At 47.0% G+C, this 27,791-nt stretch overlaps 1 protein-coding gene across 1 annotated transcript in view; it reads left to right on the top strand.

Annotated features, from left to right (window-relative positions):
- The window catches only part of LOC130134278 (potassium voltage-gated channel subfamily KQT member 2-like), a 267,264-nt gene that overhangs the window by 160,593 nt on the left and 78,880 nt on the right, over positions 1 to 27,791 (top strand). The window contains exon 9 of the mRNA XM_056302181.1: positions 17,551 to 17,645. Coding sequence (XP_056158156.1) covers positions 17,551 to 17,645 — 95 coding nt within the window. The remainder of the gene's footprint in view (positions 1 to 17,550; positions 17,646 to 27,791) is intronic.

Below are 27,791 nucleotides of genomic sequence, written 5' to 3'. Positions count from 1 at the left end.
TTCCAACCATATAAACAAATTATTTACAGAACATTTATATTTTCAGTATATCAAATTGCAGTTCATAATGTTAAACAATTAAAATAAAGTACTGTTGATGTGTATATATATATATATATATATATATATATATATATATATATATATATATATATATATATGGATTATTATATATACATACACATACATACATACATACATACATACATACATACATACATACATACATACATACATACATACATACATACATATTCATACACACATACACATACATACATATTCCTACACACATACACACACGCACACACACACACATATATATACAGTGGTGTGAAAAAGTGTTTGCCCCCTTCCTGATTTCTTATTTTTTTGCATGTTTGTCACACTTAAATGTTTCAGATCATCAAACAAATTTAAATGTTAGACAAAGATAACACAAGTAAACACAAAATGCAGTTTCTTCATGAAGGTTTTTATTATTAAGGGAAAAGAAAAATCCAAACCTACATGGTCCTGTGTGAAAAAGTGATTGCCCCCCCCTGTTAAAACATAAATTAAGTGTGGTTTATCACATCTTTGGAAAGCTGAGTTCAATTTCTCTAGCCATACCCAGGCCTGATTACTGCCACACCTCTTCTCAATCAAGAAATCACTTAAATAGGACCTGCCTGACAAAGTGAAGTAGACCAAAAGATCCTCAAAAGCTAGACATCATGCTGCGATCCAAAGAAATTCAGGAACAAATGAGAAACAAAGTAACTGAAATCTATCAGTCTGGAAAAGGTTATAAAGCCATTTCTAAAGCTTTGGGACTCCAGCGAACCACAGTGAGAGCCATTATCCACAAATGGCGAAAACATGGAACAGTGGTGAACCTTCCCAGGAGTGGCCGGCCGACCAATTTACCCCAAGAGCGCAGCGACGACTCATCCAAGAGGTCACAAAAGACCCCACAACAACATCCAAAGAACTGCAGGCCTCACTTGCCTTTGTTAAGGTCAGTGTCCATGACTCCACCATAAGAAAGAGACTGGGCAAAAATGGCCTGCATGGCAGAGTTCCAAGACGAAAACCACTGCTGAGCAAAAAGAACATAAAGGCTCATCTCAGTTTTGCCAGAAAACATCTTGATGATCCCCAAGACTTTTGGGAAAATACTCTGTGGACTGACGAGACAAAAGTTGAACTTTTTGGAAGGTGTGTGTCCCATTACATCTGGCGTAAAAGTAACACAACATTTCAGAAAAGGAACATCATACCAACAGTAAAATATGGTGGTGGTAGTGTGATGGTCTGGGGCTGTTTTGCTGCTTCAGGACCTGGAAGATTTGCTGTGGTAAATGGAACCATGAATTCTGCTGTCTACCAAAAATTCCTGAAGGAGAATGTCCGGCCATCTGTTCGTGACCTCAAGCTGAAGCACACTTGGGTTCTGCAGCAGGACAATGATCCAAAACACACCAGCAAGTCCACCTCTGAATGGCTTAAGAAAAACAAAATGAAGACTTTGGAGTGGCCTAGTCAAAGTCCTGACCTGAATCTGATTGAGATGCTGTGGCATGACCTTAAAAAGGCGGTTCATGCTCGAAAACCCTCCAATGTGGCTGAATTACAACAATTCTGCAAAGATGAGTGGGCCAAAATTCCTCCACAGCGCTGTAAAAGACTCATTGCCAGTTATCGCAAACGCTTGATTGCAGTTGTTGCTGCTAAGGGTGGCCCAACCAGTTATTAGGTTTAGGGGGCAATCACTTTTTCACACAGGACCATGTAGCTTTGGATTTTTTTCCCCCTTAATAATAAAAACCTTCATTTAAAAACTGCATTTTGTGTTTACTTGTGTTATCTTTGTCTAATATTTAAATTAGTTTGATGATCTGAAACATTTAAGTGTGACAAACATGCAAAAAAAATAAGAAATCAGGAAGGGGGCAAACACTTTTTCACACCACTGTATATATACATACGTACTTACATACATAAATGCATACATACGTACATACATATGCATATTACATGTTATACATCATTTATTATATGATATATAATAATACTACACTACCGTTCAAAAGTTTGGGATCACCCAAACAATTTTGTGTTTTCCATGAAAAGTCACACTTATTCACCACCATATGTTGTGAAATGAATAGAAAATAGAGTCAAGACATTGACAAGGTTAGAAATAATTATTTGTATTTGAAATAAGATTTTTTTTACATCAAACTTTGCTTTCGTCAAAGAATCCTCCATTTGCAGCAATTACAGCATTGCAGACCTTTGGCATTCTAGCTGTTAATTTGTTGAGGTAATCTGGAGAAATTGCACCCCACGCTTCCAGAAGCAGCTCCCACAAGTTGGATTGGTTGGATGGGCACTTCTTTGAGCAGATTGAGTTTCTGGAGCATCACATTTGTGGGGTCAATTAAACGCTCAAAATGGCCAGAAAAAGAGAACTTTCATCTGAAACTCGACAGTCTATTCTTGTTCTTAGAAATGAAGGCTATATTCCATGCGAGAAATTGCTAAGAAATTGAAGATTTCCTACACCGGTGTGTACTACTCCCTTCAGAGGACAGCACAAACAGGCTCTAACCAGAGTAGAAAAAGAAGTGGGAGGCCGCGTTGCACAACTGAGCAAGAAGATAAGTACATTAGAGTCTCTAGTTTGAGAAACAGACGCCTCACAGGTCCCCAACTGGCATCTTCATTAAATAGTACCTGTTAGAGCCTGTTTGTGCTGTCCTCTGAAGGGAGTAGTACACACCGGTGTAGGAAATCTTCAATTTCTTAGCAATTTCTCGCATGGAATAGCCTTCATTTCTAAGAACAAGAATAGACTGTCGAGTTTCAGATGAAAGTTCTCTTTTTCTGGCCATTTTGAGCGTTTAATTGACCCCACAAATGTGATGCTCCAGAAACTCAATCTGCTCAAAGAAGTGCCCATCCAACCAATCCAACTTGTGGGAGCTGCTTCTGGAAGCGTGGGGTGCAATTTCTCCAGATTACCTCAACAAATTAACAGCTAGAATGCCAAAGGTCTGCAATGCTGTAATTGCTGCAAATGGAGGATTCTTTGACGAAAGCAAAGTTTGATGTAAAAAAAATCTTATTTCAAATACAAATCATTATTTCTAACCTTGTCAATGTCTTGACTCTATTTTCTATTCATTTCACAACATATGGTGGTGAATAAGTGTGACTTTTCATGGAAAACACGAAATTGTTTGGGTGATCCCAAACTTTTGAACGGTAGTGTATGTATTATTTTTTCTCTCTCATTGTGCCACTTAGCTGGTGAGTTTAGCTGCTATGAGGGTGAGAAGCTGCCGTATCTCCCCGAGGTCAGAATTGCTGCTGGTGGGGCCTTTAAGTGCTGTGGTGCTGGGCTGTAGGCCTGTGGGGTGGTGTCCACTCTGCGTTGGCTGGGTCCCAGGTCAGGGTGTTGCAGTGCAGGTCTAGGCTGGTGGTGGGGATGCTGTGCTGTGGGTTGTCTCTGTGGTGTAGTGGAGTAGCGTCCGCTGGCATGCTGAGCTGTGGCTCGTCTCGGTGGTGGGGAAGGGTAGGGTCTCTTTCTCTCTCTCCTGGTCTCTATCGCTCTCTCTCCTGGTCTCTCTCTTTCTCCCTCTCTCTCTCGCTCTCTCTCTCCTGGTCTCTCTCTCTCTTTCTCCCTCTCTCCCTCTCTCTCTCGCTCTCTCTCTCCTGGTCTCTCTCTCTCAGTGGATGGGGGCGTGACTGAGCGAGCGGAACGTGCGAGCATTTGTTGTGATCTCTATGGAGTCAGTGACTTTCAGACTTTTTTCTGTCTTTGTCTTTTTTTGTAAATGATGTAACTAGTGTGTATTGTAGGGTTTGCTTGTTTGTTTGGTGCGTATGTAAGAGTCTTCAGGGGGATTGTGTGCGTGTTTGTAGTCGGCCAGCGTTTCCTGGTCGGCATGCTAGTCACCAGCATGGATCTGTCCAAACTGAGCAGGAAGCACGGCATTAAGCTCACGCTGGCTTTCCTTTGTTCAGTGGAGGACTGCTCTCTGGCCATGGGGCAAGTTGTGGGGTTTCCCTCCTTATTCAGTGGAGGACTGCTCTCTGGCCGTGGGGAGTGTGCATCTTAACTTCTGGAGTGATTCTGAATTGCTGGTTCATCTAGTATAGAGTAAGTATCCTCTTTCTTGCTTAACAAGTTGCTATTAGTCTTATTCCAGCTGCTTGAGTATTAGTCCTTTTCTCTATACATCTGCTGCTGGTTCCTAGTGGGATCTTATTCTAGCTGTAGCTGTCTTATTCTATTTACTTACTTGTCTTATTTACTTATTCTAGCTGTAGCTGTTTTTCACCTAGTGTGTCCTTAAATATTTCTTGTTGCCCAGCTGTCTTGACGTAGTTATCCTTTTAGCTTATACATATATTTCTTGGTAACTTGCTGTTTGCAGTTTTAATACTATTGTGTGAGGTTTGATAGAGTTTAACTTAAGTGACCAGTTTCTGGGCAATAGGCCTATTTTCAGAGTACCTCTTTGGCCAATTGGGTGTTAAGTGGCCAGGGTGTGGCCAGAACATCACAGGGATTTACGTTTGGCCTGATTCAGTTTTAATCCAGTGTGCATCTTAACTTCTGGAGTGATTCTGAATTGCTGGTTCATCTAGAATAGAGTAAGTATCATCTTTCTTGCTTAATAAGTTGCTACTAGTCTTATTCCGGCTGCTTCAGTATTAGTCCTTTCTCTATACATCTGCTGCTGGTTCCTAGTGGGATCTTATTCTAGCTGTAGCTGTTTTTCACCTAGTGTGTCCTTAAATATTTCTTGTTGCCCAGCTGTTTTGACTTAGTTATCCTTTTAGCTTATAAATATATTCCTTGGTAACTTCCTGTTTGCAGTTTTAATACTATTGTGGGAGGTTTGATAGAGTTTTACATAAGTGACCATATTCTGGGCAATAGGCCTATTTTCAGAGTACCTCTCTGGCCAATTGGGTGTTAAGTGGCCAGGGTGTGGCCTGAACTCATGGCAGACAATTAGCAATCAGTGTTCTTTAAATCACTGCTGCTACTTGGAAGCGTCAGGCAAACAAGCCTAGATTGAATGAAGGCTAGAGTGAACAAAGGCAAGCGCGACTTTTTCAAGCCAAGACTTCGTCACGCATGGACTGCTCTTTTTAGATCCAGTCAGTCACCTGTATTCTGTGTACCTGGTATAGACTATGTGTTTCCTTTGCATTCCTGTCCTTTCCCCTTCCCGGGGCTGGCATAGACGTTGGGTCACTCCTAGGCGCTGTGACCCTACCAATCTCATCTATCCCACTCTCTCCACTCAAGTTGAGCAAGTGGTGATGGGAGGCCTCTGGAATTGCCAGCTGCGGGGCCGAAAGCTGAGTTTATCTCAGGCTACGCATCCTTGCTCTCCCTCAACTTTCTTGGTCTAACTGAGACCTGGATCATGCCAGAAAACACTACCACACCCGCAGCTCTGTCTGATGTGTACTCTTTTTCACACACTCCCATGGAATATCCAAAGGAGTTGAATCAAGTGCAACTGGACTTGGTATATATCCGTGAAGACGTTTCGCCTCTCATCCAAGAGGCTTCCTCAGTTCGTGCCTTTCTGCTTAGACCAAGCTAGTCTGACTGGCTGGTGATGAGACTCAGATATTTATCCTCTAGGAGTCGTTGTCAGAGCTATTGATATGCGTGGCTCTTTGTGTCCCGATGTTTACCAACGCCCGCCGCTAACAGAGCCATAGATATGAGTGGCTCTTTTGTGTACCGATGTTATGGCTGCGCCCGTCGTTATCGGAGCTATTGTTATGCGTGGCTCCCCTGTGCTCCGATGTCCAGCCGGGCCCGTCGCCATGAGAGCTATTGATTTGCATTTGTTTAGCAGCGATAGTCGTTGGGGGTGTTAGTTTCGACTTCATTGTTCAGTGGTCATGAGTCGTTGGAGCCGTTAGTGACCGACTGTTGTTCTTGGAGGCTAGGCTTCTTGAGTCTCCTGGGTAGAGATGAAGGGACGGCATTGTAAGTGGGAGATAGGTGGTGACGCAGACCTCCTCCTCTGTTGAGGGATGGTTTTTCCAGTTTCGCATAGATGGCTTCCTTCACCCCTCTTTCAAACCATCTATCTTCCCTGTCCAAAATGTGTACGTTGCTGTCCTCGAAGGAGTGTGTCTTCTCCTTTAGGTGTAGATAGACTGCTGAGTCTTGTCCTGAGGAGTTTGGCCTTCTGTGTTGGGCCATCCGTTTGTGTAGTGTTGTTTGGTTTCTCCTATGTATAGGTCAGTGCAATACTCAATGCATTGTACAGCATACACCAGATTGCTTTTTTGGGTGTGTGGTACATGGTCTTTGGGATGAACCAGTCTTTGTCGGCATGTGTTGCAGGGTTTGAAGTATACCGGGATGTGGTGTTTGATGAAAATTCTCCTGAGTTTCTCGGAGACCCCAGAAACACACGGGATGACTGTGCTATTCCTTCTGTTTCTTTTCTCCTCGTCGCTCACCTGGTTGGTCTTTTTGGAACGTGTTGCAGTTTTCACAAAGGTCCAACTGGGGTAGCCGCAGGTTTTTAAAGCTCCCCTCAGGTGTTTGTGTTCTTCTCGTTGGGCCTGAGTGCTGCTGGGCACATTGTCAGCTCTGTGTTGCAAAGTTCTGATGACGCTTAGTTTGTGTTCCAGAGGGTGGTGTGAGTCGAAAAGTAGATATTGGTCTGTGTGTGTAGGTTTCCTGTAAACCCCAAACAAATGCATATCAATAGCTCCGATAATGATGGGCGCGGCCATAACATCGGTACACAAAAGAGCCACTCATATCTATGGCTCTGTTAGCGAGGGGCATTGGTAAACATTGAATCACAAAGAGCCATGGACATCTATAGCTCTGACAACGACACCAAGAGGATAAATTCTGAGTTTCATGACCAGCCAGTCAGACTAGCTTGGTCTAGTCAGAAAGGCACGAACTGAGGAAGCCTCTTGGATGAGAGGCGAAACGTCTTCACGGATATATACCAAGTCCAGTTGCACTTGATTCAACTCCTTTGGATAACTATGACCTGGGTGAATGAGAACATTCACAGACACTCCCATGGAAATACTCTCTTGTTTCCATTCCACAATTTCCTCCGGCCTCTTTTGAATTTCATGCTGTTACTGACTCTTATCCAGTCAAACTCACCATCGTGGTTGTGTACCGCCCACCAGGCCCCCTTGGTGAGTTTCTGGAGGAGCTTGACACACTTGTCTCGCACTTCCCTGTTGATGACTCTGCACTTATCCTTCTCAGTGACTTCAACATCCACACTAACAAGTTAGATCCTCTTCTCTCTTTCCTCTCCTCCTTTGACCTTCACCTCTCACCCTCTCCTCCTACCCACAAGGCCAGCAACCAGCTGGATCTTATCTTTACTAGACACTGTCCTATTTCCAATCTCTCTGTTACCTCCAGCTCTCTGACCACTATTTCATGTCCTACTCTCTCTCCCTCTCTTCACCCCCCTCAGCCCCTCCCCCTACCCACATGGTTTCCACCCGTAGACACCTCCGCTCTCTCTCCGCCACTGATCTTTCTTCCTCTGTTACCTCTATCCTCCCTACACCTGAATCTTTCTCTCTCCTACCCCCTGACACTACTACTGATCTTCTCTCTACCCTCTCCTCTTCTCTGGACAGTCTCTGTCCCCTCACCTCCAGGCCTGCATGCCCAACTCCACCTGCCCCTTGGCTGACCGACTCAGTGCGTACTGACAGACGGAGCCTGAGAGTGGCAGAGCGCAGATAGAGAAAAGGCAAACCCTCAGAGGACCTTCTCAACTTCCAGTCTCTTTTTTCCACTTTCTCATCCTCCCTTTCTGCTGCTAAGTCTGCCGTCTATCGCTCTAAAATCCCATCCTCTGCCTCTAATCCTAAGAAACTCTTTGAAACCTTCTCTACACTTCTTCAACCCCCACCTCCTCCTCCTACTTCCTCTCTTCTCCCTGATGACTTTGCTAACTTCTTTGACAAGAAGGTAAACGACATCAGATCCTCCCTTTCTCACCACCCGGTTAGTGCTGCTTGCACTATCCCACCCTCTGCACCCTCCCTCACCTCTCCACGTCCCACCCTACCTTCACCTCGCTCCCCTCGCCCCCGGCGAGGTTCTAAACCTCATCACATCCAGTCGCCCCACCACATGCTCCCTTGACCCGGTCCCCTCCCCTCTTTTTTAGTCTATAGCGCCTGAACTCCTTCCCTATCTAACCCACCTCATCAACACTTCCCTCCAGGCAGGATGCTTTCCATCTGCCTTCCAGACTGCTAGAGTCACCCCCCTTCTCAAGAAACCATCACTTAACCCCTCTGGCGTCAAAAACTACAGACCAGTTTCCCTTCTACCCTTTCTATCCAAAGCTTTCGAACGTGCTGTCTTTAACCAACTTTCTTTGTACCTCCACCAGAACAACCTCCTGGACCCCAACTAGTCTGGGTTCAGGGTGGGTCACTCGACAGAGACGGCCATCTTTGCAGTGACAGAAGCGCTGCACTCTGCGAGAGCAAACTCTCTCCCCACTGTCCTGATTCTCCTGGACCTGTCAGCTGCGTTCGACACAGTGAACCACCAGACCCTCCTCGCTACCCTCGAGGGGCTGGGTGTCACAGGCTCTGCACTATCAATGTTTGCAACCTACCTGACGGGTCGCTCCTACCAGGTGACATGGAGGGGTTCTGTGTTGGAGCCCTGCAGACTGACTGCAGTCGTTCCACAGGGTTCGTTTCTGGGTCCTCTCTCTTTCTCCCTGTACACGACATCCCTGGGTTCTGTTATTCGCTCGCATGACTTCTCTTACATGTCTGTGAATGTTCTCATTCATCCAAGTCATGGTTATCCAAAGGAGTTGAATCAAGTGCATCTGGACTTGGTATATATCCGTGAAGACGTTTCACCTCTCATCCAAGAGGCTTCCTCAGTTCGTGCCTTTCTGACTAGACCAAGCTAGTCTCTTACCATTGTTATGCCGATGACACCCAGCTTATCTTGTACTTTCCCCTTTCTGACACACAAGTAGAGACACGCATTGCTGCGTGCTTGACTGATATCTCTGAGTGGATGGCAGTACACACCACCTGAAGCTCAATCTGGACAAGACAGAGCTGATGTTCCTCATGGGGAAAGGTTGCCCGCACCGAGACTTGGCCATCACCATTGACAACACCATGGTGACGCCAACTCAGACTGTGAGGAATCTGGGTGTGATCCTGGACGACCAACTGTCGTTTGCTGCAAACGTTGCATTGGATACTAGCTCCTGCAGATTTCTCCTCTATACTATCAGGAGGATTCGCCCATTCCTCACCGACGAGATGGCACAGGTGTTAATCCAGGCTCTGGTCATCTCCCGGCTGGACTACGGCAACTCCCTCCTTGCTGGCACCCCGGCGTCGGCCATCAGACCTCTGGAGCTTGTTCAGAAAGGTGCAGCTCGTGTGGTGTTCAACCGCCCTAAGTTCTCCCACACAACTCCCCTTCTCATGTCCCTACACTGGCTCCCAGTAGCTGCTTACATCCAGTTTAAGACTCTAGTGCTAGCCTACAGGGCAGTGAAAGGAAAAGCTCCTTCCTATCTCCAGGCCATGGTCAAGCCCTACACCCCCGCCCGACCACTTCGCTCTGCTGCCTCGGGACGCCTGGTATCCCCATCGCTCAGAGGCCCCTGCTGCTGATCGACCCGGTCACGGCTCTTTTCTGTCCTGGCCCCACAGTGGTGGAATGAACTCCCCACTGATGTAAGGACAGCGGAGTCGCTACCCATCTTTCTGCGCAGGTTGAAAACTCACCTCTTTAAGAACTACTACCCTGTTACTTTTTCTTAGCACATATTGTATTGTTGTATAGAACTGTTTAGATACTTCTGTGAAAATTTGCCCAAAGTCCTGGAAGAAATTAATGCTGAGTTGGGAGAACCACTGGTTCTTAAAGAACTTTTCACAGCCCTGCAGGACACGGAAGGGGGAAAGGCCCCTGCCATTGATGGGATTCCACTGGAATTTTATAAGGAGTTCTGAAGGGAGATGGATGAAGATCTTTTAAAAGTTTTTTTTAACTTTCTCACTTTTTATTACCCCGCTCTTTTTGAACTGTCCCAGTCGCTGCTCCACCCCCTCTCTGCCGATCCGGGGGGCGCCACGACCGACCAGAGGAGGCGCTAGTGCAGCGATCAGCACAAATATCCATATCCGACTTCCTACCCGCAGACACGGCCAATTGTTTCTGTAGGGACGCCCGACCAAGCCGGAGGCAACGGAATAGACTGCTACGCTACCCAGACACCCTTTTAACAGGTTTTAATGAGAGTTTTAAAGGCATGCCACTACCGCTAAGCTGCAGGAGAGCGGTAATTATTCTCTTACCAAAGAAAGGAGATCTACAGGAGATTAAAAACGGGCGTCCTGTGTCTCTTCTCTGTACAGATTATAAAATCCTTTCCAAAGCACTGGCAAAGAGACTGAGAGAGGTGATGGACTCAGTCATTCACCAAGATCAGACGTACTGTGTGCCTGGTAGGTCCATTCTGGACAACGTGTCCTTAATTCGAGATATCTTGGAAATCTCTAGTGCTTTGGGCTTTGATACTGGTTTCATTTCTCTGGACCAGGAAAAGGCTTTTGAACAGGTTGAGCACCATTACTTCTGGAAGACTTTGGAGAGTTTTGGTGTCAGCCCAGGCCTTATAGCTATGATCAAGGTTTTGTACTAGGACATTGAGAGTGTACTGAAAATTAATGGAGGTCTAAGTGCCCCTTTTAAAGTGCGTAGGGGGGTGAGACAGGGCTGTTCACTCTCAGGGATGTTGTATTCTTTGTGTATTGAACCCATGTTATGTAAAGTAAGGGGTAGTATTGAAGGTCTGTTTTTAAAGGACTTTAACAAAAGACATAGTTTATCAGCTTATGCAGATTATATCATTCTTTTTGTGAAGAACCTGGAAGAGATAAAAAAAACTAGAGGGAATTGTTAAAGATTTTGGAGCCATATCAGCTGCAAAGGTCAATTGGAAAGAGAGTGAAGTATTGGTAGTGGGGAGTTGGAGGAGGGGTCTACCCACTCTGCCAGGAAGGTTGACATGGAAGAAGGCTGGTTTCAGATATCTGAAGGTTTACCTTGGCAATAAGACCATAGTCCAGAAGAACTGGGTGGGCGTGGTAGAGAGAATAGAAGGAAGGTTAAACAAATAGAAATGACTGAAGCCACTCATGTCCTTTAGAGGCAGGGCACTAGTCATTAACAACCTGATTACTTCTGCTTTGTGGCATAGGTTGGCCTGCATGGAGCCACCTAAAGGCCTAACACAAAAAAATACAAGCCATCATAGTGGATTTTTTTTCTGGTACAAGTTACATTGGGTGCTCCAGAGTGTGTTGTTCTTACCAAAAGAGGAGGGAGGGCAAGGTCTAATACACATAGAAAGCAGAATAGCTACTTTCAGATTACAGTTTACACAGAGATATTTTACAGGTCTAAAAGATGCTGTTTGGAGAGATTTCACAAGGAGCATCTTGAGGAGGACAGCTGGTCTGGGTTTAGACACTGCATTGTTTTTAATGGATTTAAGTTTTTTAAAACTATGTAAATTACCTCCTTTTTATCAGGCACTTTTTAAGACATGGGTTTATTTACATGGAAGAGACTGGAGCCTACAAGGTCTTTGCACTGGCTATTGGAAGAGCTTGTAATTAATGGGGCCAGAATGGATGTTCAGGACAGCAGAACACTGGGTCTCACCACTCTGAGAAGAATAGTGGATGTAGCTGGTCCTGGACTGACCAACACCCGGGCTGTGGATTCCCTTCTTGGGCAGAGATCTATTTGACAGACCAGGGATATTTTAAATGTGTGGACTGAGAGACTGACGGATGAGGAGTTAATGATGCTGCAGGAGTACAGTGGTGGAGTGGACACTCCTGGTGATAATGATCCTTTTCCGGAGCTGTTTTTTTTTTTTTTTCAATTCTGGATGGATTCTCTGGACCCCTCTTAAACGTAATGGACTGCAAATGTGTGAACTTGTACACAGTTAAAGGAAAAAACTATATAATTGTGTGAAAGCTCTGAACAAGTGTAAAGTGGGTGGGAGAGTTGACACAGTGTGGAGGCAAGAACTAGATGTGGGCAGTGGGGTGAAACCAGTATGGAGGGTTTTATATAAACCACCTCTAAAGAAAAGGACTGGTGATTTACAATGGATGATTCTACATGGTGCCATTGCAGTGAACAGTTTTATCTCTGTGATCACCCCACATTTTCCAGTAAATGTGTATGTTGTTGTGAAGTAGAGACTGTTTTTTTGTTTTGTTTTTTTACTGGTTTTACAGATGCAAAAGACTCTGCAACCTTTTTAATGCACTGAATAATGTTTTTAGACGGTTTGGTGAGAGCTGGTCTAAGACTGTCTTAATTTTGGGAGTTGGCTACAAAAAAATCTGACGCCTCCAAGTGGCAACTACTGAATCTGGTAGTAGCAGGAAGAACAGAGTGGGGAACAGGACAGGGCAGGAAATACTTCCTGTTTTCATCTCATTGGTGAACTCAGAGTCTGGGTTGATTTTAGATTCTTTAAAGGAATGAATACGTTGTGTCCTAATGCTTGTATTATTATTTCGTTGTATTTTCATTTAAACAATTAGATGTCACTGCTAACTTTTGAGTATTGTTTTTACCAGAAGTGTTGTTGTGTAATAGAAAGGCAGTGACATACAGGGTAACAGGAAGTAGAGGCTGGAAGCCATCCACGCTGTAAGATGGTCATTAAACCTTAAGCCAAAAGTCATCCATGTTCTCCTGCGTGCTTTATATGCCATCCACCTCTACAAATTTGCGACGAGGTAACCCACCTGCTAAACTACGAGTATAGATTACTTTTTTTTTTTGTTGCAAAGATGGCTGTAAATGTACCCAGTCTTGTCCTATTTCTGCCTTGTCCTTGGAAACCTGCTATCCAGTTCAAGACCTGGATGCGAATGTTTGACAGCTATGTCCTAGTCGTAAATGCAACAGGGAATGTGTGGCCCGCTGCAAGAAGAAGAGCTGTACTGCTTCATTGCCTTGGAACCGAAGGTCAGAAGATCTTTTACTCACTGCCAAATACAGGTGATGATTATGATTCTGCTGTTGCTGCACTACAAGCACATTTCACTCCTATGGCTAATGTGGTAGTGGAACGCCACACACTCAGACGAGTTCAAGGCCCACATGAGACTGTTATTCAGTATGTAGCTGCTTTACGAGAGCTTGCTTCATCATGCGATTTCGGAGATAAAAGTGATGTGATGTGGCGTGATCAGCTTATTGAGAACGTCTCAAATGCACGCATTAGAGAAAGGTTGCTGCTAGAGCCTAACCTCACTCTAGACAAGGCTATCACAACTGCCACACAGATGGAGTCTGCAGCTGAACAGGCTAAATGTATGATTGGCGAAAAACCCAACTTACAAGTACAAGCTGTGCAAAAGGAATCACGTCGACCACGGTACCAGGAGAAGCCATCGACACTTGCATCTACCGCTACGACCGCAAAGTCCTCTCATACATGTTTCAGATGTGGATCTGACAGGCATCTAGCGAATGCATCCCCATGCCCTGTTGCTAAAGCAACCTGCCAAACTTGCCACAAGAAGGGACATTTTGCCAGAGTGTGTCGCTCCGCTCCCACCCATCCAGTGCGAGAAGTGGAGGTTCCGGGACTGACTGTTCTATGCATTCAAGGGTCTGCTCACACAGCTGATAAAATAACATGTAATGCCAAAATCCAGCCATCAGACTCACCAGTCCATGTCATGGACCTGGTTGTTGACACGGGGTCCTCGGTGTCCATACTGCCCGGCTCTGTGTTTAAAGAGCATTTCTGTGAGACACAGTTAGTGCCACCTACTGTTCGGTTGGTCGCATACTCCAAGACACGCATACCTGTGTTGGGATGTCTTTCAGCTATGGTGTCCAGATATGACATCACCGCTCCAGCAGTCTTCTTCATCGTGGAGAATGGAGCGCCGTTGCTGGGTATGGATCTAATGAAAGCACTGAACATCCACATAGTAGGCGGTGCTGTAATGTCTGCGTCTCCTCTTGCCACTGCTCCAGATGCCCCTGTCATGCACCTGTCCGCCTCTCCTCTGCTCATCGGCTGTGCTAAAAATTTTGTGCACCGGGTCAAGGTTTCTACATCTGTAACCCTGGTCCGACAAAAACTGCGCCGACTACCCCTGTCTGTGAGAAGTGATGTCACAGAAGAGACAAACAGGCTCCTTGCCGCTTGTGTGATCGAGAGAATCGATGCTTCCACCTGGGTGTCTCCTATCATCGTTACGCAGAAGAAGAAAGGAGGCATTCGTATGTGCGTGGATCTCCGGGAGCCAAACAAGGCTGTTGTCACAGACTGCTATCCACTCCCACACATAGATGAGCTGCTGTCCACTCTGCAGGGAGCCGCAGTGTATTCAGTGATCGATCTGGCAAGTGCCTACCATCAGGTGCCTCTACATGAGGAAAGTCGGGACCTCACCGTTTTCATTACCCATGATGGTCTCTTTCGCTACTGCCGTTTGCCGTAATGCCTCTCCTCTGCACCATCTGCATTCCAAAAGATGGTGGCTGCCATCCTGGAAGGTCTGCCAGGAGTGCAAAATTATCTCGATGATATCATCATCTACGAAGCCAACAGCACAGAGCATGATGCTCGTCTGAAGAAAGTTTACTCCTGAACGAAGAAAAGTGCTGATTTAATCAGTCGAGTCCACGCTTTCTGGGTCACGTGGTTTCTGCCGAAGGCATCATGCCTGACAAAGAACACACTGAAGCGGTTCTGAATGCCCCAGCTCCAACAGACGCTGCTGCACTGCACTCTTTTCTGGGCTTGTTGGCATGGTACTCAAAGTTCATCCCGAACTATGCAACAGAATCGGAGCCGATGCACGCATGCATCAGAAAAGAGGCTGATTTTCAACGGACAGCTGAGGCACAGAAAAGCTTTGAGAAAGTGAAGGCACTCCTGGTGAACAGTGCCGCCCTTGCCCTCTTTGACCCACCCCTGCCAGCAGTGGTGTCCACCAATGCCTCAGATTATGGTTTAGGAGCTGTGCTCACCCAGTTTCACCCTGACAGCACAGAACGCACATTGGCTTTTGCCTCCCGGACCCTCACCACAGTGGAACGCAAATACTCCACTGTAGAAAAAGAAGGGCTGGGATGTGTCTGGGCAGTTGAGAAGTGGTGCACATACTTGTGGGGTCGCAGATTTACCTTACGTACCGATCATCAGGCCCTCACAACCCTGAATACCACCAAAGGTATAGGCCGTGCTGGAATGCGAATTGCACGCTGATCTGCCAGGCTCTTGACCTATGATTATGATGTGATCTACCATCCTGGATCTGAGAACTCCACTGCTGACTGCCTCTCCCGTCTTCCTCTACCTGTACCTGCCGTCCCTGCTCTGGATGCTGAGCCAGAACTGGCTGTACATGTCACTGCTGCTCTTGGTGCTTTGCCCATTGCTGACTTTGAGGCTGCTGCTGCTTCGTGCCAGGAGATTTCTGCAATCCATGAACAGACTGCTCGGGGCTGGTCAAGGAAAGTGAAAGTGCTGAGTCCAGATGTTGCTCCATATTTCCAAATACATCATGAACTGTCAGTGAAAGACTCACTGGTGCTTCGAGGAACGCATCTGGTTGTACCGGTCTCCTTACGCGCTACTCTTGTAGCCCTTGCACATGAAACACACCAAGGGGTGGTATGCACAAGGCAACGCCTGAGAGCGTACTACTGGTGGCCAAAGATGGATACCCTTGTCCACTCTGCAATCCAGTCATGTTAGCCCTGTCAGTCTAACGACAAGACGACAAGACTGCAATGCCTCGCCCTGCTCCACTTAAACCAGTGCCTCTCCCAGATAGGCCATGGCAAAAGCTGACTATTGATATTGTCGGGCCTTTTGAGATAGCTACGTGGGACTGTCGATGCACCATCACCCTGGTCGACTACTACAGCAAGAGGCCAGAGGACGGTTTCTCTGTGAATGTCACAACAAAGGATGTTACATCCTTCCTCTCCACTGTCTTCAGCAGACATGGCAACCCTGAAGCCATAGTAAGTTTGTATCTGCTGACTTTGCTACTTTCTTGGCTGAATGGGACATTGCACACCACAGAGTGTCAGTGTACTGCTGCAAATGGCGCCATCGAGCGTTTCAACTGTGTCCTGAAACAGAGTATGCAAATGGCAATCTCACAGTCTGAGCCATGGAAACCTGCCATTTCTGCCTTCCTGGTGACTTATCGTGCCACACCGCATGCAGCTACTGGTGTTTCTCCCTTTCAACTACTGCATGGCCGGAGGATGCGTACGAAGTTGAGTGTTCTGCCACCCTCACATGCTGACCGTGTCTCGGGTGAGCAAGTACGAAGGAAGGTCACACACCATTAAAACAAGATGAAGTCATACGCTGATCGGAAGTGAGGAGCACGCATTCCATCTTTTCCAGAGGTGGATAGTGTGCGAGTGAAAACACCTTTCCATGTGCCCAAGGCTCACCCGAAGTTTGGCAAACCTCAGCGAATCAAGAAAAAGGTGGCCCAAAGCACATAGCTACTGGAGGATGGTCGAAGATGGAATGCATGCCATCTAGCTCCTGACGTCTCTACAGTTCCAAGTCCACAGGACACTCCTGCTCCACCCACTCTTCCATCCTCTCCAAACCATCCACGAGTCAGAAGGAGGCCTGCTTGGATGCAGGATTATGTGACTGCTTAACGATGGGTGTCAAGATAGACTGCATACAAATATCCTTTCAGTTTTCTAAATGTAGAAACACTGTTGGGTTGTGTTGATGTTCTATTATGCAGAATAATACATAATCATGTTGGCTAGAGTCTATGAGTAGTAACACTCTTGGTATGTACACACAATGTTATTTTCTTGGTTGTGTTTGTTATTTCTTACACACTGCTGCATAGAGACACGGAACAATCTATATGTGTTACCTGTGTTGCAGGTTTACTAAATTTATTTTTACCCCAGAGGAAATTTCATTTTTTACAAAGAGGGGAAATGTTGTGTCCTCTAATGCTTGTATTATTATTTCGTTGTATTTTCATTTAAACCACTATATGTCACTGCTAACTTTTGAATATTGTTTTTACCAGAAGGGTTGTTGTGTAGTAAAAAGGAAGTGACATACAGGGTAACAGGAAGTAGAGACTGGAAGCCATCTATGCTGCAAAATGTTCATTACACCATAAGCTAAAAGTCATCCATGTTCTCCTGCGTGCTTTACATGCCGTCTACCTCTACATAGTAACATTGGTGATTTTATCAACAAGTGGTGCTATAATGATGCAATATGTTCCGTGGCAGGCGATGACTTAATATTTAATACCATTTTCGAGTAAGGGATGAAATTTAGTTTTTAACCGTACTGTACAGAATTCTTTTTGTCATGGAAAAAAAAGTTTGGATTTTTTTCAGTCTTTTTAATAAATGCTTTTAAAAATCAAATCTCTCTCTTTCTCTTTCTCTCTTTCTCTATCTAGGCAGCTTGGAGGTTCTACGCAACTAATCTCACCAGAACTGACCTGACTTCCACCTGGGAACACTACGAGAGAACCATGTCTGTTCCTATGTACAGGTACACAAACACACACACACACGCACGCACGCACACACACACACACACACACACACACACACACACAAATGCTTGTTTGCAGGTTGTCCATCGTATCCGATGATGACCATCTTCTCCTATCTTTGGTGGCTGAATAGTCCAAACCTGGATGCACAGTTGCAGACCGGGAATGTAAAAGTGTTGCTGGGGGGGGGGGGTAGCTTTGCGAGCATGCCTCTTCGCAAGCTTTGCTGCACGGTGTTGTGTGCACGGTGTTGTGTGCACTGGTTTTTCATATACTTCACTCCCTGTGAGATGTGAGTGCGCCAGATGGTGCGGCAGGAGACAAGTTCCTCCAAAGAAGAGGGGTTGATCTGGCATCTTTCCAGTGTGGTCTTCATTTGATCTTTGAATCGCTTCTTCTGCCCACCAGCAGTGCATTGACCAAGGCGTAGTTGGCCGTAGAGGACTTTATGTGGGAGTCATTGGCTGGGCATGCAAATGACATGCCCAAGCCACCTGAGTTGATGGTGGCTTAGGGTAGACTCCATGCTGCAACTGCCTGCCTGCTCCAACACCTCTGTGTGTGGCACTCTGTCCTCCCAAGTAATGCCGAGGATCCTCTGGAGACATCTCACCTGGAAGGCCTCCAGGCTTCTGAGATGCTGGCTGTAGATGGTCCTGCCTCACATCCATAGAGTAGTGTGGAGATGCACACTGCTCTGTAAACAAGCACTTTGGCGTGGAGACTGAGGTTGCTGTTCTGGAAAACCTTTCTCCTTAGACGACCAAAAGATGTTGAGAGATGTTGGAGGCAAAGCTGAATCTCATCATCCATTGTGCAGGTGTCAGATAGTATGCTTCCCAGATGTCTGAAGGCAGGAACAGTGGCCAGTTGTTGCCCTTCTCCTGTGAAGGTTGTTGGGTGGCTTGGGAGGCTGGCACTCATCTGACAGATTACCTCTGTCTTTTAGGTGTGGATGATCAGTCCCTTTCCCCTCTATGTAGTTATACTGCATAGAGGGGAAAGGACTTCTGGTGCGTGAGCTACCAGGGCACAATCGTCAGCATACTGTAGCTCAATGATGTTCTCAGAGGTCAACTTCATGGTTGCCTGAAACCTCCTGATGTTGAATAGGTTACCATCGAGCCTGAAGTCAATGGTGACTCCAGCCTGCTTCTCCATCCTCCTTTGTAACAGTGTTGTAACAGAGACTAAGAAGATATTGAATAAGACTGGGGCTAGCACACAGCCTTGTCCAACTCCAGTCTGCGCACCAAAAGGCTCAGAACTGTGGTTCCCCACTGCCACTCAGGCCATCATTCCTGAGTGAAACTGTCCAAGGATGGTGAGAAACTTGGGTGGACATCCAAATTTCTTCAGGACTTGCCACAGCAGGGTACTGTATCAAATGCCTGTGAGAGGTCTATGAATGCTATGTATAAATCCTTGTGCTGTTCTCAGCACTTTTCCTGGAGCTGGCGTGTGACACAGATCATGTCAACGGTCCCTCTATCCTTTCGGAAGCCGCATTGTGACTCTGGTATGACTCTAGGACCTTTACCGCAATTGCTAGTAGTGAAATACCCCACTGTTGGAGCAGATGGATGGTGCTTTGTTTTTATAAATGGTCACAATATTGGCATCTTTCCACTGTTGCGGGACACACTCGTGACTCCACACCTCAAGGATGTAGAGATATGGAGATACAGTGTCCTCATAAAGAGGTAGTCTCCTTCCTTGAGGATTTCAGCTGGAATGTTATCAGGTCCAGGGGATTTGTTGTTTTTCAGGGTCTTGACTGCATGTAGGATTTCTTTGAAAGTTGGTGGGAGGTCTAGGTCTTGCAAGGTAGGATGTTGAGGGAGCTCTGCCATTACAGTTGAGTCCACTGGGGTGGGCTGGTTGAGCAGGGTGGTAAAATGCTCAGCCCACCGCTCCACTAACAGGGCCTGCTCCTTGATGAGAGTTGCTCCATCAGCAGACTTAATGGGTGCCAGGGGGCAGCCATAGATGGTCTTAACTGTGTCATAGAAACCATGCATGTCATTGTCAGTCTGCATGAGCCTGAATTTCGTTGGCTTTCAAAATCCGCCACTCATTTTGCAGATTCTGCAGAGTTGCTTGGGCCTCAGAGCGGGGGTATTGCCATTTTTTTCTTGAGAGTTGGGGAGAGTGGGTTGCTGAGGGCGGCTCTGTGTGCCTTGTGCATGTTGTCCAGGAGGATGGAGATCGTTCCGGCATTGTCTTCAAACCAGTCCTGATGTTTCATGGTTTTGAAGCCAATGGATATGGCTGGATTGTCAAAGGGGGTGGTGCTCAGAGAGGTCCAGTTCTCATCCATCCCAGACTCTGAGTTGATCAGCTGTTCAATGGCAACTAACTTGTCGGCTAGAGAACGACGGAAGGTGTTTCAGGTGTTGTTGTTGAACAGTCTGGTGCAGTGGAGTGGTTTCTTTTTTGGCCCAGATTGGCGTCTCAAGGGTCAGACATGCACTCTGACTTTTGTCAGGATCATACGATGGTCTGTCCAGCAGTCTGCTCCTCGTATTGCTCTCGTAAGGAGCACGTCTTTAAGATCAGCCCGCCTCACGATAGCAGAATCAAGCAGATGCCAGTGTTTGGATCTCGGATGCATCCAGGATGCCTTGCATTTATTCTTTTGCTGAAAAATAGTGTTTGTGATGGTGAAGTCATGTTCCGAGCAGCGTTCTTATGTTCCATGCTGCAATTCTTAGTGGTATATTATGTGTTTTTCGACCGTGTTGTGGAATGGCCCGGCAGGTGCGGTTTACTGCCCAGGCACAGTGTTGAGTGGGCAATTTTTGGGCCACCTTTTCTAGGCCGTTCCCCAAATGGGGTGAGCAATATGGTCCCTAAATAGGGCTGCTCAGATGCACAGGGGTCTGCTGGAAACAGCTGCCACTCAATCCCAGCTGCTAATAACCATTGCCCTGTGCCACTGGCATGCAGAGTTCCAACTAAGAGCCCCCAGCTCATTCAGACCTGCTCCTGTCATTGGATAATCCATCGCAGCCAGACTTTGTGAGGTCGGGGTCTCAGGTAGCAGAAGAAGATACCTGCACAGAGATCGTTTTAAAGTGGCATAGGGGGTGCGCTTCTGCCAACGCCACTGACTTGATTGTAGAGGAGATGGTTCCGATGGCAAGGGGGTCACCTAGACGACTGGAACCTCCTCACAACTGCAGAAGGCTGCCGGAAATCCAGTTTTTCAGCTTGCTTTTCTGTTGGGGTAAGCTCCCTTAGCCTTATGTCTTCCCAGACTCACCCACAAGGCAGCAGGGCAGTGGTTGATAGGTGGCAGGGCATGTCCACCGGGGTGGGCCTGCACACCATATCCCTGGGGCCTGCTGCTGCTCCAAGATCCCCTGCCAAGTTAGCCTGGGTCCGCAATACCCCAGTTACCATGTGTGGCCGCGGGGAGGCCTGACAGGTGTCTTGGTGAAGGAGATGCTATGTACTGGCAAGGGAAGGCTTACACGCTTCCCGATTCGCCACAAAGGCTAGCCAGTGGCAGCGAGCTAATGGCAGGAGGGTTGCAAGCATGTTGGAAGAACACATGCACCTTCCCTCCAACTACACACTGTTGCACTAGATGCATCACAACACCCTGTGGCCACCCACCCACACACAGGAACAGGCAGAGAGGAGAGAGAGAGAAATAAATGCAAATTTCAATCTCTCGCTGTCTCTCTGTGGTTTATTTATTGTGGGATGGTTTATTGGCATTAATCCGTTGTGGTTCAGCCCCCTGGCTCCACCGTGAGGTCACGAAGCATATCTCCATCATCTGTCTCTGAAACACCAGGCACGTCTGCGCGCGCTCATAGAGCGTCGCGTAGACACAATCAACAACAGCGCACCTGTCTACAATCTACAACCACCACACCTGCGAGTGATCAGCTCATCACCAATCTACAAGACCCCAGCCAACCCATTGTGTCGTTGCCCGAACGTGCCTAAACGACAGTCGGTAATATTGTCTAGCCTACCTAGTTTGCTCGTGCCTTCTCGTCAAATTGTCAACCCAAGTTTTCCTTCGTGTTTCCTTCATGTCTTCTGGTGCCCTGTTTAATCCTGTTTTCCCTGTCTCCTCAAGAACCCCCCGAGTTCTGCCCTGTCCCACGGACCCTAACCTCTCACTTGGAACTCCCGGCTTTTGGATTTGGACCTCTAAAGGACTCACTGTGTAACGCCGCGTATTTGGACCCAATTGCAGAGAAGAGGCAGAGGCAGTTGGTAAAGTATGAAGTCTCTTTACTGGGCTTCAGCAAAACACACAATGACAAAAAAAAAAGTAAAACAAAACAAAACAAAAAACTGCCAAACAGGGCAGGCAATAAAGCACACTCGAATAAACATAAAATACAGAAACTCAGCAAAACACTCTCTCACACAGAGGAGGCAGATGAGGGTTCAGGAGACAGACGTGAAGCCTCTCCAAGACGTCTGTGAATGTTCTCTCCGAGACTCGACCCAGAATGTCTGCAAAACACAGTCAAATAGTCCCCAGCACAGGTGCACAACATCATAGGCCAATCAAGGAGACTGGGCACAGGTGAACCAAAGCACCAATCAGGAGATGGGAGAGCCCAAATCGTAGACCATGACAAGTGCACCTAATCATGGGCCAACCAGTGAGACTGGGCACAGGTGAACCAAAGCACCAATCAGGAGATGGGGGAGCCCAGATCCCAGACCATGACAGATGCACATACTCACAGGCCAACCAGTACGTATGGGCAACACATACTGGCTGATTGCGGGCCGATAGGGAAATGTCACAGAGGCTGCTGGTCCTCTGGCCAGTGATCGTGTCACACTGTCTCTCACGGATTACGGACCCTGGAAAACCACACTCAGACTTTTCTTGGACTTCTCTCTTGGATCACGGACCACGGATACCTTTGCCTGCACGCACATTTCATAAATTGGACACACCATTTACATACCGCACCACAAATAGCCTAGACACACAACCCGCTGGTCATTACAGATCCCACAAACAAGACGAACGACGCACTGTACACAATACACTTTATTCTTATGTTTTTCCTTGTTTAATTTTGTTAATAAATCCGCCCTCCCGGCGGCTGAAGATTCCACTGCCTCTGATCTGCCTCTTTTGGTTCTGCTCCAGCCATTGCCATTACCAAATATTCATCAAATCATCTTGATGAATATTCACCGTGGATGGTAGTCTCGGTTCTGCGCTCTCTTGTACTTTTTATCTTTTTGTTTAGTTTCCAGCACCCACTCACTGATCACATACAGCAGGGAAGAACTTAAGTCTCCAAGACTCCAACTGTCCACTGGACAAACTGAACAGACTTTTACTGACTTCAATTGAACATTTTATTGAAAGTCTTGCTGAGGTCTTGATCCGCACAGCCCTGTGTGGACTACGATCCGTCGATCCACCTGGTGAATGTCCGCTCTTTGGCCAACAAGATGGACGAACTGCTACTCCTAAACTGAAAAAAATCGGACTTTTCCAGATCTGCCGTCCTGTGTCTCACTGAAACCTGGCTTAGTAAGCAGATCACGGACAGTACACCTCATCTGCCGCAGTTCCAGCTCTTCCAGGCGGACCGCGATACGGAGCTAACGGGGAAAAAAAACGGGGTGGTAACATATGTTTATACATATACGAAGGTTGGCGTACAGATGTCATCGTTGAAGAAATCATGCAGCCCTCACTTGGAGACCTTTTTCACTGACTGTAAACCATTCTATTCACCGCGAGAATTTTCATAATTTATTCTGGTCGGTGTCTATATCCCATCCCAGGCCTGTGTTAAATAGACATTAAAACACCTGGCTAATCAAATTACAAACATTGTGCACAAATATCCAGATTCCCCACTCATTATCCTTGGGGATTTTAACGGAGCAAACCTTAGCCACGAACTGCTAAAATATAGACGGCATGTTCAATGTCCCACCAGAGACAAAAACACTCATCATTGCTACACAATATCAAAGTAAGATCAAGGACCTCATCCTGAACTAATATGGGAACTTCATGCTCAGAGTCACTTCTGGGAACACAACATCTAACTGGCACCAGCGTGAGAAGTGGATCATAACTGGTAGTACCATCTCAGTTACACTCTTCACCCTTGCCATGAGCATAGTGGTCAAGGCAGCTGAAACTGAGTGCAGAGGCCCTCTGTCCAAGTCTGACCTCACTGTCACCACATCATCGGTGCCTGGTGGTAGGTGGGATCCTCCATGGCCTGGAGAAGCTCATCTCCTGGGCAAAGATGAGTTTTAAACCAGCCAAATTCAGAGCCATGGTGTTGAAGAGGGGAACAGTGGTGGGCCGGTTTTGCTTCTTTCTGGATGGCATTGCAATCCCATCCATTATTGAGAAATCAGCCAAGAGCTTAGGCAAGGTCTTTGGCTGTAGCCTTAGAGATACAGCAGCAATCCAAGCAACCATCAAGAAGCTTGAGAAATGGCTCACCATAGTACTCAAGTCTTGCCTACCTGGCAGTTCAAGGCTTGGATTTACCAACATAGCATTTTACCTCGAGTCCTCTGGCCTATGCTAGTTTACAAGGTAACCCTGTAGACAGTGGAGACCTTGGAGAGGAAGATCAGTAGCTACCTCTGGAGATGGCTGGGTCTGCCGTGCAGCCTTAGTAGTGCAGCACTGTATGGGAGGAGTAATAAACTCCAGCTCCCTATCAGCAGCTCGACAAGGAGTTCATGATTTCTTGCACAAGATATGCACTGCTCTGTCGGGACTCCAATGACTCTAGAGTGGCATCAGTAGGTATTGTGTGGAGAGCCCAGGAAGACCTGGAGATAGCAGAGTCTCGGCTGAGACACAGGGCTTTGGTGGGCACAGTGGCAACTAGATGGGCGGGGCTGGGAGCCATCCCACAACCTTGCTTCGATAAGGCCCGTGGCAAGGACAAACACCATCTAATGCTGGATGAGGTGCGGGCAGGTGTCGATGAGGTAAGGACCAGCAGAATGGTGGGCATGTGACAGAAGGGAACATGGACAATGTGGGAGGGTGCGCTGGAGAGAAGATATCCTGGGTAGATATCTGGCAGGCAGAACCACAGCAGATAAAGTTCATGGTTCAAGTTGTGTATGATGTTCTACCTAGCCCAGCAAATCTCCATCTCTGGTGCAAGCTTGATTCTCCATAATGTCCCCTGTGCCCTGGAAAAAGTTCACTTGAGCACATCCTCAGCAGCTGCCTATCAGCCCTTGGGGAGGGCCGTTACCGCTGGCGACATGACCAGGTGCTGAAGACAGTTGCAGAGGCCATTGTCAAGGCTGTGACCAACAACAAGTAAGCCGGCGGACAGAAGAACATTGCCTTTGTCAGGGCTGGTGAGCAGCTTCAGCTCTCTGATTGTCCCTTTTAAACCCAAGCTGCCCTCAATATTTTACAGGTTATGATAAGACTGTAGTGGTTATGGGGATACATAATTCCCCTTATGGAGCTGGTAGGAACGTTAGTTTACAGCTGCTGTTTTCTCAGTTCGGGTTTGCAGTGATACACTTCCGCTGCGCGGGTTTTTGTGTTGTTGTTGTAATGGTGAAGGAATAAATGGTGCACGTTGTGTAGCCGAAAGAGAAAGTTGTCACGACTCTTGCTTGAGCTCCTCTACACTGGTGACCCCAACGTTTGTCTCTTGGTAGTTATCAGAGACAATCTTTCAGATGAACATGGTTGACGAAATCAGTCATCGGCAACGACATGGTTCGCCCAGGCGGAAGCGCAGTTTGCTGTCCGCAAAATAACGGATGATGCTACTAAATACTACTACGTGGTATCGGCGCTCGGGTGTTGGACTGCAACTAGAGTGGTGAGTCTCCTTACAAATCCTCCGGCGGCAGACAAATACAAGGGGCTCAAAGACCACCTCTTGAAGATTTTTGAACTTTCCGACGCTGAGAGGACCCACCGTCTCTTTTCTCTGCAAGGCTTGGGTGACAGCAGGCCATCCGAGCTCATGGACAAAATGCTGAATCTGCTGGGACCGGCGCACACACCGGATTTCCTCAGATAAATAGCATGGAACATGTGGTCAATGGCTTCAAACAGATCCTTTGTAAACGTGGGCTCAAAACTGGCAGGAAAAAAATCAATGACACACAAACAATCACAGAGGGGAATGATAGTGAATATGGGGACTGAAATCCAAGTTTTGGGAACTTCCGGCATATCGATCAATAGAGTAGGTCACAACTGTTGGGGCACCAGCAAAAACTTTTAAAAATCCTATTCCAGGCACACGTTTTACATTTTTTCGTTAGTTTTTTTCCCCCAAAACTTTTTTTTTTGTCTTCTGGTCGACCAAAATGTCTTCGAAACACAAAACCGGGAGCGCTTCAGCGGCACAACAGCAACGGCCTGCTCCGCACGCCTTGTCCCCACCTCGTAGTAGCTCCCCTCCCCGCTCGGACGGTGCTGCCGAGCCAACAGGTGATGTTGCAGCCCCCGATTTCAAGTCTGAGCTGCTCTGCTCGCTTCACAACGAGATGACGATTACTTTTAAAACTGAGCTTCAAGCCGCTTTATTTGACAGCGTCACGGAGATTCAGTCTGAAGTGCAGGCTCTGAAAAATACCGTAGTGAAATGAAAACCTCCCTGTCCACCTGCACCGGTGACATCGTCACGCTTCAGGCTTCAAGTGGAGCAGCTGTCAGCCGAACTGGTGCGAGTGGACATTCAATGCGAAGCTCTTGAGGCGAGATCATCATCCCCTCCACTGCAGCGCCAGTATTGGTTGTGGTTGCTATAGTTACCAAGCCTCCTTTCCGGTCTGCCTGTGTTGCAGTCTCTTGTCCTTCCTCTTTTAACTAAATGCTGCTGCCGCACGTTTCCATCTGCGTTGTGTGATTCATTGATGTCGTCTCTCATTACTGGCGTGGTGGCAGCGCTTACCAGACTTACGTCCCGAGGACTGATATTTACCGAATTAATGGCGGTAGCCCTTCCAGGGGAATCACAGGGTAGTTACATCTACCACCAGATGCAGCTGGGCTAGCTAAGTGGGCAGCATGGCGACACACAGAGCACTGAAGCAGTGGTGTTTAACAAAGACTGAGACGGTGAACTCTTTTGAGAACTGGCGTCAGAACCTGCTTTATATACTGTCGCTCAATGCTGGGTTTGCCCCCTTCCTGCTCAATGGCGTGGAGTGGGAGAAGAAGTCTAAAACGTCCCCTGTCCGAGGATTCACAGATGACGGTGAAGATATTCCCGCGCCCCGACGTCGCAATAAAGAACAGAAGGTAGCCATGTTAGAGCTAATGTTGGGACAGATAGCCAATTATTGTCCTGTAATCTCTCATCACAGCATAGTCAGGAACTCCACATCTATTGACAGCATATGGCAAGCTATTCGTCTACATTATGGCTTTCAGTGCACCAGGGCTCATTTCATTGACTTTGCTGCTATTAAACAGGAGCCTGATGAGAGACCAGAGGATTTATATCAACACTTGATGGCCTTCACGGAAGACAATGTACTGTGTAAAGGTTCTGGCATCAGTCACATGGGACAGACTGTGACCGAGGATAAGGAATTAACGCCCTCACTGGAGAACTTTGTTGTGCTCACATGGCTCCGCCTCATACATGGTGATCTACCGAAGCTTGTCAAACAACAGTATGGCACTGAGTTGCAGTCTCGCACATTGGCATCCATTAAACCAGAAATGTCACAAGCCCTTGATTCGTTACTAGAGGAACTGCAGGCCTTAGAGGATGCTAGGGCTATGCGCGTGGCTGTGTCTGAACTCCCCAAGTCAAAGCAATCCGTCCCTGTCCGAACAAGGAGGTCATGTCCCCTTTGTAAATGTGCCGGCAGGCCTGATAATCACTTCCTCAGCACATGTTCCTTTCTGCCCCCCCAAGATAAAATGTACATGGCAAAGTCGCGCCAGGTTTTGGGAGAGCAGGTCGAGACTGATGATGAGGTAGAGGAGTGCGTTAGTGGGGAGCCAGCGCCATCTAGTGGTGTGAAACATGTACTTATCAAACAGTCCCCTTACCTTGATGCCTTCCATGGACACTGCCCTGTGCATCTCACCGTTGATAGTGGGGCAACAGGCAACATGATGAGGGCCTCATGCGCGACCAGGCTGGGCGTCACCGTCACAGGAAGTACGC

Source organism: Lampris incognitus, chromosome 2 (genome assembly GCF_029633865.1).
Source record: "Lampris incognitus isolate fLamInc1 chromosome 2, fLamInc1.hap2, whole genome shotgun sequence".
NCBI classification, from domain to species: domain Eukaryota; kingdom Metazoa; phylum Chordata; class Actinopteri; order Lampriformes; family Lampridae; genus Lampris; species Lampris incognitus.
Note: the sequence above shows the minus strand (reverse complement) of the source record. Positions and strands in the feature narration are given on the sequence as shown.